The sequence below is a fragment of the Candoia aspera genome, chromosome 1, assembly GCF_035149785.1.
Source record: "Candoia aspera isolate rCanAsp1 chromosome 1, rCanAsp1.hap2, whole genome shotgun sequence".
NCBI lineage: Eukaryota > Metazoa > Chordata > Lepidosauria > Squamata > Boidae > Candoia > Candoia aspera.
The window spans coordinates 273,019,974-273,034,526 of record NC_086153.1 but is presented as its reverse complement, the minus strand read 5'-3'; the positions used below and the strand labels follow the sequence as shown (position 1 = coordinate 273,034,526).

Sequence of the window (14,553 nt, the reverse complement as noted above, 5' to 3'; positions counted from 1 at the left end):
AAGGTACAGAGAAAAAGTGTTCCTCCCTCCCTCTTAATAACTAAGTGTAATTGATCAGTGATGGCAACAGCAGTCTGACCAGACTAAACTTTACTATCTCAGCATCTTGTAGTGACTTTAAAAAGTGGCTTATCTTCCTGCTTACTGCCACATATCTTTATATTGATTCCTAGCACTAATTCTGTAAGATGGCCAGATGTCGCTGCCATCCTTTAAATCAACTCATGTTTTATTTCCTTTCATCATTAACGAGGAGTTTCTGTTAAGTCAATGAAAACCAATAGAAAAGGACAATTCCCCAAAGAAGCGGATGTTCCATCTTTCCATTTTCACGAGGAAGTTGCTCCAGGAGTTGCAGTGACCCTTGTAGTTCTGTGTTCATGCAGTGATTGTTGTGGGTCTACAGCAATTGTTTCATCCATCTGCATGGACAATTAAAAAATTATATTGTACATATACAATTTTAATTGTACATATACAATTAAAAATTATAGCACAATTCCAGAATGTCAGTAAACTCTAAGTCTACCAGTCTGAATTTTCCCCTATGCCTCATCTGCACCATTCTTTTTAGTATAGAAGGAATATTTTCTTCTTCATATACAGTTGCAGGGATTGGAGTCTCTCTGGAAATGCATCTTTTATAAAAATGATTCCTGTATATGACACTATAATTCTGAAAAAGGAAAAGAGATCACCACCCTTGCAGCAGAAAGTACCAATCACTGCTCTGTAGAGAGAATTCCATTATATATTATACTTCATTAGCTAACCTTATGAATTCTATTGGGTGCATTTGCCGTAAAAGCTTCTTTAACTGTTGTCAGACAGAATAGCAACATCGTAAGAGAAATATTTAACAAAGAGATAGTGCATTTTTGGAATATTCTGACATTCCAGAGGTTCTACTTCATTTTGTAAGGGTATGCTTGCAGATTTTGAAACTTCTGCATTTTGCTCATAGCTACCACTATGTTTAATAAATTGAGGAACACAGTGGTTGAATGCAAGAAGAGAGGCAAGAACAGTACGTAGAAATCTATGTACAATCCATCATGGTCCCCACATTCTCATTGAGATGGATGGTTTGTGGTGGATTCCACTGCAGTAAAACATGTAATAGAACCAATTGTGTGAATGCTACATTGTCTCTCTGCAAGCAACAAAAACTGGAGACCTTGCCAAAAAATGCATCAATCAATGGTTATTAGCCATATTGGCTACGTGGAACCTCTGTGTTTAGAGGCTCAATGCCCAGGAATACTAGTTTCCAGAGAGCAATAAGAAGGAGGAGGCAGTGCTTCCAACCATCTGGTTGCCTTCAGTGAGAAGCAATATATTCAGCTAAATGGATTTGTTCTTCACTGTGCTAGAGGGCAGGAGTAAAATTAATGGGCAAAAATGAAGAGAAGCAGACTTGAGTCCTCCCGTAGAGAAAGTGTCCAAATGGTAAAAGATGTCCTGGTCAGCAGTAGAATTGGCAGCTTTGGGAAGTGGTAGATTTGCCCTCATGGGATGGCCATCTGTCAGTGATATGGTGGCACAAAGGTAAAATAAAATCCTTTTTGGAGAAAAAGGGCCACAATAGGCAAAGTGGACTGGGCCATGCCACACATAGGGTGAAAATTAGGGGATCTGGAGAGGTTTCGTTTTTTAAAAAACGATGTCTATTTTTTAAGGCTTGCTAGAATTGGCTGAACTTTCCAATTCCGTGGTCTAACCTAGCAGTGCTCTTCTCATACCCTGTATGGCAGAACACTTGGGAGCTGCATCGTCTCCAAACTTCTGATCGAAATCCCTAGGTCTGTTTTCTTTTTAATTTTATTTTAAATAAGCCTCATGTAAAGCAAGCTGATCTGATAGTTTTAAATGCAGGAAGATTACTGTATCTCCACCATTTCAGCCATGTAGTTTTTGTTGTTATTAATAGACCCACTTGCTTCTTTTAGAGTTAAATCCCAATAAAGTTAATCCCACTGGGCATTTGAAATCATGTATACTACCTGACTGCAGATACTGTCTGCTTCATCTCTGTAAGTTAAGTGTTAGATTTAATGGATGCTGAGGGACTGCAACTCCCTACAACATTCCAGCATTACTGAGAATATTGATGGCCTGGGGAACAGCACTACGTTCTGTAAGATGTTTAACTGGCTATGTCATTATTAGTTTCTTACTAATAATGACATAAGTCCAAAATTGGGCTCAACCTGAGACCCTGGATTTTGAAATGAGAGGAAAGATAAGTTGTTGCTCTGGTGACCTGGCCTTGGCCAATCTATGAGACAATGGCCAATATGGCGAACACACCAAGTTGGATATTTCAATATACCTGGTCTTTGCCTATAATTTGGTAAGTTGCTCAAGACAAAATAAAGCTGTTAGTAAGGAGAAGCAGTGGAAAGTGCTTCCTTGCCCATCCACACCATGCCAACTGACCATCTAAATTTGGCTGAACTGTACTGTATCTATGAGGAGGAGGAAAGAGGAGCAATCAGTGCAATTGTATGAAAGATCCGAGGGTGCTGGGAAACTAGGTTCTTTGCAAGACTCTGTATTCACTGCAGCTCTCTTTTACCAGGAATTTCTCAATGTCTTCCTGTGTTTCAATTTAATCCCTTCACAAGAACTCAGAGATAAAGGATCATTGCTTTCCAATTTCATTAATTTTGTTTACAATGTTTTTACAATGGAATAAATATTTTTGTGCCATTCCACAGGCTGAGATTAATATGTTTACTTCTTCAAGATTTTCCTCTTCCTAGATGGTTTCTTGTGATTTCTACAGAAAACTTACTTTCACTTGGCCACACACTTCCAAATAAAGCACTATATAGCAGTCACTTGCCATTTTTATTTCCTAAGAGGGTCTAGGAGGCTTAGAGGCAGTCTTGGACAAAAATGACAGGCAAAACTGAAACCTGCTTTGCAGCATTTTACTTACTAAAATTAAACTTTGTAAAATCAGGCAAGTGGAGAGCCTGCCAAGCATTAAAGGTGGTTTCCATAGGTGTGCTGATGCCTACAGGCACCTTGTGAGCTTGATTTTCCTGGGCAATAAAACCCTGACATTTTGAAGTGCTTTCATATCAATGTCATAAATGAGGCAGTTGAGGGACTTGTGCCTCTCTTCTCTCCCCATCCCTCCAATTGATTCTTTCATCCCCCCTGTAAGGGAATTCATGGCAGGCAGAGATAATATACTACAAGTTGGGCTGCAATTATTTTTGATCCAGCAGATCTGTAGCTATTATCAGTCTATCCCTAGACCATTTCCAAAGCATCTCCTTCGTGTCCTTGCGATCCTAGTCTTCTGATTGTAGAAAGCCCTGGGGAGAGGGAGAGATGGGAGAGGAAGTTTCTGCCTTTATTTTATCTTTGATTTATCCCTCTTAACTTATAGGTCTCTCTCCAACCAAAATGTATGGTCCTTGGGACACCCTTCTGGGCATGCAGGGCTGCATTGTCAGTCTCAGGCATCTTTATTTAATCTTTATTTCAGTTTTTATTCTGCTCCCTTTAACAATTTCTGGGCAGCTCATGTGACATTATTAAACTCATAAAATGATCAATAAAATATGATGATTTAATTCTCTTTCAATCAAAGATAAGTTTCAAAGTGAATAGCCTTTCCATCTCCCCATGACAAACATCTCATGGGCTGGAAGAACTACATATTCACTACCTTCCTAAAAACTTACAATGGGGGGGCTAATCAGATCCCAAAGTGGTAGAGAGATGGGCAGCCACCCCAAGGGCCCTTTTCTGGACCCCTAACCTCCTGAGGAGAGGGCACCCAAAACTTCTCTTCCCAGGTGGATCTCACAGGTATGCAGATTCTATCTGGAGGAGTCTGGGGCCCAAGCCATATAGGACATAAATAATAGCATTTTGAATTTAAGCATATGAGAGGTTTATGTCATGAGTAAGGATGGCAAGCAGGGGGCTCCCATCCAGACTGTTAAGCGCATGCGTAGCACTGAGGAATTGGGCAGCCATTCAAAGAGACACAGATCGGGACCGCCTTAGTCTTTGGGGTTTATCTGTCTGGGTTTTTCCCACGCTTCTTCAGTTTGTTAGGATTCCTGTTATGTACTAGCAATAAACATTAGAGACCAGTTCCTTGTCTCAGCGTGTTTCCTGGCTGTTAGGACAGTTTTCTTCCTTTTGTCCAAATTGTTGCAGAACCAGAAATAGGTTAAGCTTTAACCAGGGGAGGGATGGAAGATAACAGGCCAATGAAGGTTCTGTTTAAATCATGTAGCTGACTTTGCCTGCTGTAAGTCTTGACCCAAGAATAAATCCATGAAAGATGGCTGTTGACAGATCTATCTGGCCGTGATCAAGTGAAATCTGTATGTTCAGAGGATATACAGGCCAGAATATTAGATGCTATAGATAGATAATGGGGATATGCCCTTTCAGAGTTCACTAGATGAAATATTGATGTGATCCAACATGTCTTTCTTTCTCTCTTTTATCATCTGCTTTTTGTGAACTGTGATACAGATTCTCCCCGAGGGGAGAATGGCTTATCATACTTTAGTAGAGATCTGCCTTCCACAACTTGATTCTCTCCAGAGTTGTTAAATAGTAATTCCCAGTCAGAATAATCAGAAGGCATCAGGTCAGGGAAGGATAAATCAGATGACCTTTTTGTCCTACCAAGAATTTCCTCATATTTAAGTGAGATGTGTGCAAGAGCGCAACGAAAGAGTAGAAGCATAGATGTCAATAAGAGACCACACTCAGATTTTTAAAATTTAATCTCTATTGCCTCCATGTGAAACAGATGAAGGTGAATGCACAAAAGCTAGTGCAAAATAATGCTACTTCCTCCAAAATACATGTATTGTGGAAATATTTACCATCCGCCCATCATGTTTGTTTGTAACATTGTGAGGCTAGTTCCAAATGCAGTAGAGGCCTCTTCCCTTGGACTCTGAATGGCCACTTCAGGCAATGCTCCCCAGTATCTGCAAATTCACTCCAGGCAGCCTGGGCTGCAAGCCAACAATAACAGCTCAGAGATTAATGAGTCAATGTCACCCACTTTGCATTCCTAAACTGTGAGCAGAAAATTCCTGCTGTAGCTTGCAGCCTATATCAGACTTAACCCTGATTCAAACAGCATGATCTTCTATGTACTCTCTCACCCTGGGAATGCACTAGAGCCTCTTAACAATGCTAGCCAGAACTTAAAGGGCAACAAGTATTCTTGGAAAATATTAGCTATGGTGCATAAAAGGGATTAAACACGTAGGATGAGTAGGAAAGGTGTCTTTTTGGGACTTGGCTCTAGAAATAGCTGGAAGCAACCATTGGAGGAAGCCAACTTTCCAGACAGACAGATGAATAAAAAGAAAAGATGTTTCATTATGAGGGTCAATGGGACAGATTAGCTGCATCTATTGCTGCTTTATGGAAGAGTTGATCAAAATTCGTGAACGTCTTTCAGCTAAAGTCACAACAGCAGCAACAATAACAACAACAACAACAACAACAAAATCTGAGTTTTTATCCCTGCAGACTTAAGGCTGCTGTATCTACTGCATTTCTCTTTATGCTGCCCATGTGTATCCCTTCCAAGTTTTCTCTTATTCATTATGGAAGAATGTAGGTTTGTCTTATCCTTTAAATAGTTACCAAATGAACCAAAACGGAAGCTGCAGAACAAGACTAATCCTGTTGCTTTCAAGCTACCTCAAGGCCAGAATGAATTAAAAAATCCTTCATTTTAAGCAGTGTTAGTGCTACCGTAGGAAGAAGGATATTGTAGGCCTTCTTAGATCATACCTCCCAGCTGTGGGTCCCTAGGAGTTTTTGTAGTTAAGTTTCATCACCCCAATTACTGGTGGTATTCTAGTTTTGACAAAAAAGCTATAGCTAGAGACAGAGTTATTAAATAATCCATTTAAGCATTTCTTGTGTGAATCCTGATTGCATAATACAAATGTACTGGAGAAGCCTAAGAAAGGACCAGCTAAATCCAATTGGATTTTCAGTTACCCACATTTGGAAGTAAGGAAGCATCAGGCTGTAGAAGATCAACATCCTAGAACCAGGATAGGAAACCTGAGTGGCCTTTCAGGTGTTTTGGATTGCCAACCCCAAGTCCCTTGCTATTGGCCATGCTGGCTGGGATAAATGGAAGCTGGAATCCCACATACGTAGAAGGCATCAGATTGCTTATCTCAGAAAAAGTACAAAGCTGCTTTATGGGAAGGGAAGATAGCAAAGTGGTAGGCAACATGCTTCAGTCCCTCCTGCCTCCATTCTGAAAAGGATTTCAGGGTGAAAAGAACTGGAAAAGCTCTCTAGCCAAGATCCCGAAAAGTCACTGCCAGTCCAGATATACTAAGCTAGATGGGAAAATGGGCAAATACAGGCTCCAACATATGTCAAATAACAACCAAGTATTTTGCTGCTGGTGACGACCTTGAGACCAGGAGAAAAGAGAATTCTTTTGCCTGCATGCCAAGGCTACGATTTTGCCTTCTATTTCACTCTGGAGTTTTGTCCAAGCAATCCCAGCACACAGACTGGTCCAACTGGCAACCCCATCAGTTCCACCAAAAGAGGTGCCTCCCATCATTGCTGCTTTTTTGTTTAAATTATTATTTAAAAAAAAAAAGACACACAGACACCTTTTTTCTCAAAATGTTGGATGTCCAGCTTTGTACCATTTAAAAAAAAAGAAAAGAAAAAGAAAAAAGGATGCTTTATTTACCACCCTGAGCAGCAGTCGGATCCGCATGCACACGAGGAAGAAAAATCCACTGGTGTCCCTGGCTCCTTTGTAACACTTCAGAGGGAGGCAGCTTTGTGAAACGGCAGAAAGAAGCTGGAGCCCCTCATTCCGTAGTGAGGGAGAAAAGCACCATGACAACGATGCCGGTGCACAGAAGGAGGACTTGTTGCACGGAGTGCCTAGGCAAAGGAAGGAGAAGAAGAGGAGGCCAGGCATGAAATCTGTTCCAGGGTCACCCTCCTATTTTTATCTTTCCTGGACCTTCAAGGCAATTACTATAGAATCATTGTACAGAGTAATACAAATAAAAACATTTTTTTTAAAAAAAAGATTATATTGTGGTTGTTAATGCTTGCATTTATACAACATGCTTAACTGGTAAAGACCAAACAGATGCCTTTAAATGCCATGCCAAGCTTTGGGGTTTTTTTTGGATGGGATGGGAGCTTACTTTGTTGTGTTAACCCAGTTTTTACTAAGGGTATATGATTCAAGGTATTACCGGAAGCCAGAGAACAGATTAACTCAGTAACCAGGTTAAATGTGCTGCATGAATGCAAACATAGTGTTGGACTTGGACTGGGGAAACCGAGGTTCAAGTCTCCATTTGACCATGGAAGTCCCTGGTGACTTCAGTCTGGTCATCCAGGGACTTTAAGATGTGTGGACTTCAATTCCCAGAATTCTGGGAGCTGAAATCCATACACTTTCAAGTTGTTGAGGTTGAGAAATACTGATTTAGTCTCCTTCTCTTTCTTAGCCAATCTGCTTACAAGGTTGTTGTGGGTACATAACAGGGGAAAGCTTTCAAAGAAAAGGTGGGTTACAAATCAAGTGCAACACATCAAGGAAAGTATTATCATTGGCACAGGCACCATGAAAGAAACCCACATCATAGCACCACAGCTTGTGTTCTTCTTATACTTTTTAAAATAACAGCTTTGATTTGTGTTCTGATACCATGAAACCAGTGCTCTGGGCTTCCTGAAAGAGACATTTTTCCACAAGGAAGTGGTCAAGGCAGATTTTTTTCCTGTTTTTGATCAGTTATTTTTTCAGAAAAAACCCTATTGCAAAATCCCATTTTCAACCTCTGGTAAAACTCGTAAGAGAAGTGGTAGTGTGGGAGATGCTACAGGTTCAGACTGTTTGCAGAGTGAAATGCTGGGCCTCAGCACCATACATCTGGCTAAACTACTAATAGGTAACCATTGAAACTCATCTGGGCTGGCTATTTCAATTACATTGGTCCTCACGACTCTGCCTTTGGAATCAAATTCTGCTTCCAAAGTCTCCCCAGGAACAGCTCCGCATGTGCAGCAATCCTCATCAGTAAAGACAAAGGAATTTAATAGACTCTTCCTCATAATAACTTATGTCATAAAAGCTTTTCCAGTCTTTGGGATTTCACAGCACTCTCTTTTGTTACGGCTATTTAAGCTTTTTTTCCAAAAAAAAAAAAAATCATTAGAGCACCTCTTACCAAGGATTCTTCTCTTCCAAGAGATCAGGTACCACATTTACCAATGCGATGTATAAGAATCCTCCAGAGGTAAAAGGGAGAATCCAAGCGATGGTTTCCCCTGCACAGATAATGAACAGCACATTAGTAACCAAGCATTGCCCATATTTTATATTCTGTATGAACACTTTTAGACCCAAAGGGAATGGAGCCCAGGCTTCTGAGCCATCTGCCGTGCATTCAAAGAGCCTTACCTGTCCCTTTTGGTGACTGAGCACAGATGGCAAAGCACGCTCCCAGAATGCCCCCAAGGGCTGTGGAGAGCTGTAGCTTGGCTGCACTCCAGCGATCAAATCCAGCACGGAGGAGAATGACAAAATCACCCACCTACAGAGCGGGAAAACAGAAATAGCATTCAGGGGCAATGCCCCCAACCTGAAAATGGTGTGGTGGCTATGGCATACTACCTAGGATAGGCTGTTCCATGGAGGGCAGGTGGCCCGGATGTTCTCTGTACTTGAAACCTGGTTCCTGACAGAAGCTCTGGGGGCTAATAAACTGTGACTTAGCAGTTTGTTTGTTGTTTTTATTAAATAAGCAGGAAAACAACAGAAAAAGAAAAAAGGAAAAGAATATATATACATACATAAAAATACGTACATAACATAGTAATCCTTAACTCGTCTATGCTGTTATTTCTCCTTTTTGCTGTTGTTGCTGCTGTTGTCAATGTTGTTATTACTGTTGCATAAGTTTTGCACTAAGAGCAAATATTTAAGTAGCACTTAAAGGCTTTTCCCTTTTTTTTAGTCACTGTATCAAACCTCATCCTTTGGATTTTTATTTCAAATCTTCACCTTAGTGGCTTAGTATTGTTTTATTTTATTAATGTTGATACTATGCAGAAATTATTCTGATTATGGATTTCCCCCTCCCCTCCAATTTATGCTTGCTGGGCTGAATTGTTCCACTGATTGTATCTCATCCTAAGATTTACTGAGATAAGATAGGCTTGAAACATTTTAATAAATACATACAGTTTAATAAATTCCAAGATTCAGAGTTGAAGGGGGTAATTAATGACAAAGCATAAACTCAGATGCCGTGCATTGCTTTTCTCCAACCTAGTGCCCTCTAAATTCATTGAAATATCTAGATGTGGTGTAGCCTAACATATCTGGAGAGCACCAGATTGGGAACATGTTTTTTGCCTTATAGAAGGGGACAGCTCTTCTGCTTGCTTGATAAGAAGGGATGCTAAGCGATATTCACTATCTGCTATCACCATCATTTTGGCAATGAGGAAGCAAAAGGATCTAGATGTGTTCACATTCATCTTTGGCCTCTCCCTTCTCTTCCACTATTAGTGTTCACACTGTATTATGAACAGAAGAGAAGGTTTCTCTGCTTTTGGCTTACATCAGTCTGCAAAGCATTCTGTGTTACTAATGCCATGCACGTGCACACAGGATTTCTGCTCTACACCTGCTCAGCTACCCAGCACACATATTCCAGACCCACTCACCTCATGGGGTATTTCATGTAGAAGAATTGCCAGGGTTGTAAGAAGTCCAACCTAAAATCAAGGAGAGAAACTAGCTAAGAGAAGTCTCTATAGCTCAGTACAGCAGCAATAGCAGCAATACATGATCCTTTCTGAGGAATCTGTGGGTAAGTAAAGAAGCAGCTTTTTTACCTCAGACAGTGATCTATGTAGTGTTAGCACTTAAAGTACCTATAGGAAACATCCAAGTGGAACGTTGAGGCTTTGGCATAAGTATTAAGGAGGAACAGGGGAAAAAGCTGAAATTGTTTACTAAATATTATACAGACCTTCTACTAGAGTATGGATAGGCAATTTTGGCCCACAGGCCACATGTGGCCCTCAGCCATAAACAACAAAGCCTGAAGATGCCTTCTTCATATTTTCTCAGTGGCCAGCTGATCCTCATAATCAGCTAGCTAGCAGGCACAAATCAGTGGTTTTCCCTTGCCATAATCAAGAGGAAACGAAACAATCAGGGCTTTGCCAGCCAGGTGACTATTTGATCAATTGACTGACTGGAATCAGGTCACTGTTTCCCTGCTGCTGGCAATGACCTGGATCAAGTTATTTGTTCACGAAGGGGTATGGAGGAGAGGAATGAGCTTATAGGAATACTGTGTGTTTGATGGGTTGCATTAAGTATATGTGTGTCAATGAGTTTTCATGTATGTGCTACCCCATCACCCAAGCTTGGCTGTCACATCCTTTTACTTTTTTACACTGTAAGCCACCCAGAGTTCGTCTGGAGTTCATCCGGGTGGCACTGAAATCAAATAAATCATCATCATCCTATGTAGTCTTTGGGGCAGAAATTGTATTTATTTATATATAATTAAATGGGCATTCTGTTTTTCTTTCCATATAAAAGTTAAGGCAGCTTACAAAATTAAAAATATATACTATAAAGTGAACAAACAAAAAAGACAATTAAAAGCAATGATAAAATTAAGAACAGTTTCACTGAAATCAATTCAGATAACAAAATAATAATTTATTAAACTTGTATGCCACTTGATTGACTCTGGGCTGCTCACAATAATCAAAGAAATTACAATAAAGTCAATAAAAAATAAAGATAGAAGATTGCAAGTGGGATGAAGTGAGGGGTCTCACTCTCCCTCGCCAAAGGCCTGGGTGAAAATCCAGGTCTTCATGGCTCTTCTAAACAACAGCAGAGTGGGGGCCATCCAGACCTCAGGGGGAACCTTGTTCCAGAGGCACATGCCACTACAGAGATGGTGCGCTTCTGGGGTCCTGAGAGATTACATTGTTTAATCAAAAGAACCCAGAGCACACCAACCCTGAAGGATCGAATTGGTGGGCAGATATTATGGGAGATAGGAGGTCCCTCAAGTAATCAGGTCCTATGCCATGTAGGGCTTTGTAGGTAGCAATCAGCACCTTTAATCATACCCAGAAGCAAACCAGTACCTAGTGCAGCTCATGAAACAGAGGTGCTACACGGGGATACTGAGGCATGCCCATTACTGCTTGCGCCACCTCATTCTGGACCAGTTGAAGCTTGGTGGAAGAGATGGACCATTTTCCCAACACTGGAAGAGTTGGGGGTCAAACATACCTTTTTGGGAACATAGTTCATAGTCTGGGAGCCACATAGGAAAAGGTCAGATAGACCAGCTTCACAGAGGGAGATACAGTCAGACTGTCAGCTGCTTAGGACTTTAAGAGCAATACCCAGCAAGCAAGTGACAAACTGCATTCATCTTTTAAGACAGATATCATATGATTCATGTATTTTGCAACCAGATAGCAGTTTAGCTGCCACATTTTGTATTCACTACAGTTCTTGGACACTTTTCAAAAGCAGACAGGTCAGCCTTCTTTCTGCATCCACTGCCATGGAGTAGCATTATCAATTGGCCTCAAAAAAGTCTTCCATGACATGTGCGATCCAGTTTGTCCTAAGAGTTCCTCCACTTGCATTTGAATCCTCCTCTACTGTGTTTCATTGGGAAGAGGGCAATTCACCCGGGCCATCTCCTTGTTTCACAGATTTGCCAAGGCTTTAACTAGAGAGCCAGAATGAAGGCAAGGAATTCCCCAAACATATTCAGGAAACCAATACTCTGCGGTGGTTTATAGCAGCCATTAGTCTAAACTGACCAGACAGTAATCTGTCCATGAGAATGGAGTTAAAACAGCTCCTCCATTTTCAGAACACAGGCACCAATCAAATATCACACCCACTATACATCCTGCAGAGATGAGCCCAGAACCAATTGGGCTAGGCCCTGGTCATTGTGGACATGCAATCCTGAGCCACTCCTGACTGCACAACCTCAGTGTGGACACGGAATTCTTTCAAAACAAGAAGTGTAGGATAGTCCACTATCATATGTCATCCTGGGTAGCTTAGAAAGAGAGGCTGTTGTACAACAGGGTGAACAGTACACCACAGGATCCCTGCGCTGCCCAAGCCATAACCCAAAGGTAGCAGTAGACATTCAAAATTGGCAGACTGTTGGATGGAGATGGAATTCTTAGCACATTTGTGTTAAGAGTAATGGAAGAAAAGTCCTATACTTCGGAATGGAGGACAATTGTCTTTTAATACCATCTTCTTGTTGGTAAAGGAGGCCCAGTCTCCTAAAGAAGGGAACTTACCTTTCTGCTAACCAGAAAGCTGGCTGCCACTGCCAAGCCATGTGTGAAATTATCTATTGCGTTGGCCAAAAGATTGAGATATCCACTCATCTGCCGAGGACAAAGGAGGAGGGGTGAGGAAGAAGAACAAAAAGGAAGGAATTCAGAAGCTTCAGGATTAAAACTTAACAAAAGATTAACCAGTAGAGGTGGTCATATTCACAAATAAAGTAGAAAATACGTCTTTTACTCCCAGTTTTAGTTTACACACAGTTTAGCTGTTGCATAAATGCTGCTTTGCATAATGTTGCTTACCATAGATACCATAAGCACAGCTTAATGACATTCCCATGTATGTATGTACAGTGCATGAAAAGGCACATCTAGTCAAACAGTATGCTTCAGTGAATCCCTGCGTTAACAGAGGCTGACACAACCACTTCATGGTACAAAGCTAAACATGATATATTTCCACAGATCTGAACATATTCTAAGTATTTAGGAGCTGTTGTCTACAGATTCAAAATAGACAACAATGCACATGGCAAGTGCAGTCACTTGGATAACCTTACAGCGGATTCAGTGCTACTTTTTTCCTAACTGTAAAGTTGTTAATAAGGCCCAGAAAGGTGATCAGTGTGTTTACCTACAAGGAAAATGAAATCAGTATCACAGATAAACAAATACTTTGATCCTTCTAACCTCTCAAGTTGTGATGGTTGTCATCTTTACTTCCAGCAACCATGGGGTTTCTCTAAGCAGCTGTCTGAACATTTGAAAATGAAAATAATTCACTCTTACAAAGCAGAAAAAGGCTATACAAATCTCTAACCAATTCCAGCTAGCAATTTCAACTGGGAGAAACACTATTAAAAAATGGATATTCTGAAAAACAGAATCCATGTATCAGAGCAAACAATCTGCTTAAAAGTTCAGGTAACACTGGAGTAGTTGTCAGAGGTTCACAGTACAGCCACAATGATCTGTGTGGAAGATTTGTCAGAAGGAAATCTTTCCTTCAACTTCATCATTAAAGTCATGCAGAAGAAAACCTTAATCCAGAAACATTGGAACAAAGTGCTTTGCACTGATGAAATAAAGAGTGAATTGTTCAGCCACAAGCACATAAGAGAAACACCTGAAGGAAAGAACACCTTGCCAACAATTATGCTCTGGGCTTACATGGCAGAGGGTGGCACAGGAAATATTGTCCAGGTGGAATGGTTCCAACTAAATATCAGCATGTTCTAAAACTTACATCTCACTGTCAGTGAAGAAACTGAAGCTAAAAAGAAGTTGGATATTTCAGCATGATCTGAAATATATGTCCAAATCAACCATAAGTCACTTACAGGAAAGAAAGATAAAGGTTTTGGAATGGCCTTCATTATACCCAGACTTGAGTATTATGGAAAATCTGTGGAGAGATTGTGGCATATGGGTTTTAACGACCTGGCCTGGCTACTGTTCTCCTGGTGTGAGTAAAAGGGTAAAAGCAGTTCAATTCTGGCCTTGAAGGGCTGCTGTGCTGTCACGAGACCTGATGAGCTGACCAGGCTGCTGGCCAGGGCTGGTGTGGTGAGATGTCGAGACAGCAGTCCCATTGCTCCAGCCTGGTATGTAGGCATTGGGGAGTAGAACCCTGGGGGACCCCCACTTCCTCAGTTGCTGAGGGACATGCTGCTGGTCTGGCTAAAAATTGGAGGGAGAGAGAGAGAAGGAGAGGGGAGAGAGAGAGAATGTCTGTGCACTGAGTGAACAGAGTGGCTCGAGAGAAAAGTTGGAGAGAGAAGTTAAATGTGCAGAGCAGTTGTTGGTTGCTGGTTGGGAAGGGAGAAGAAAGGTCCAGGAGTGGCTTTCCTAGAAGAAGGGAAGTGAAGACCCAGAGAGACGAGAGCTCCACCCAAGACCCAAGAACAGGAAGGAGGGACCCGACTGGCTGCAGGCGGCAGCTTCACCAAGGGGAAGGAAGGAATCAGCTATCATGGAGAAGTGCTGGTCTCTGGGGAAGGACTAGGCAGAAGAACATGAGAGGTTCTTCCCCCAATGGAGAAGCAGTAGGAGAAAGTCAAGCCACGCTGAGCACACTATAGTAAATTCCAGCCCCTTTCTTTTCACACTCTCTTGCCAAGCCCAGAAACAGGGGAGGGAGTCAGAGAGAAAAGGGGACGGAGCAGGAGGGATAGAGGG

The 14,553-nt window shown here is 41.4% G+C and overlaps 1 protein-coding gene across 1 annotated transcript in view; it reads right to left on the bottom strand.

Moving 5' to 3' along the window:
- Positions 1–4,748: 4,748 nt before the first annotated feature.
- The window catches only part of SLC39A13 (solute carrier family 39 member 13), a 32,738-nt gene continuing 22,933 nt past the window's right edge, over positions 4,749–14,553 (bottom strand). The window contains exons 6-10 of the mRNA XM_063289739.1: positions 12,385–12,474; positions 9,739–9,789; positions 8,468–8,600; positions 8,235–8,334; positions 4,749–6,930 (exon numbers count right to left, since the gene is read on the bottom strand). Of these exons, the coding sequence (XP_063145809.1) occupies positions 6,855–6,930; positions 8,235–8,334; positions 8,468–8,600; positions 9,739–9,789; positions 12,385–12,474 (450 nt within the window). The 3' untranslated portion in view covers positions 4,749–6,854. The remainder of the gene's footprint in view (positions 6,931–8,234; positions 8,335–8,467; positions 8,601–9,738; positions 9,790–12,384; positions 12,475–14,553) is intronic.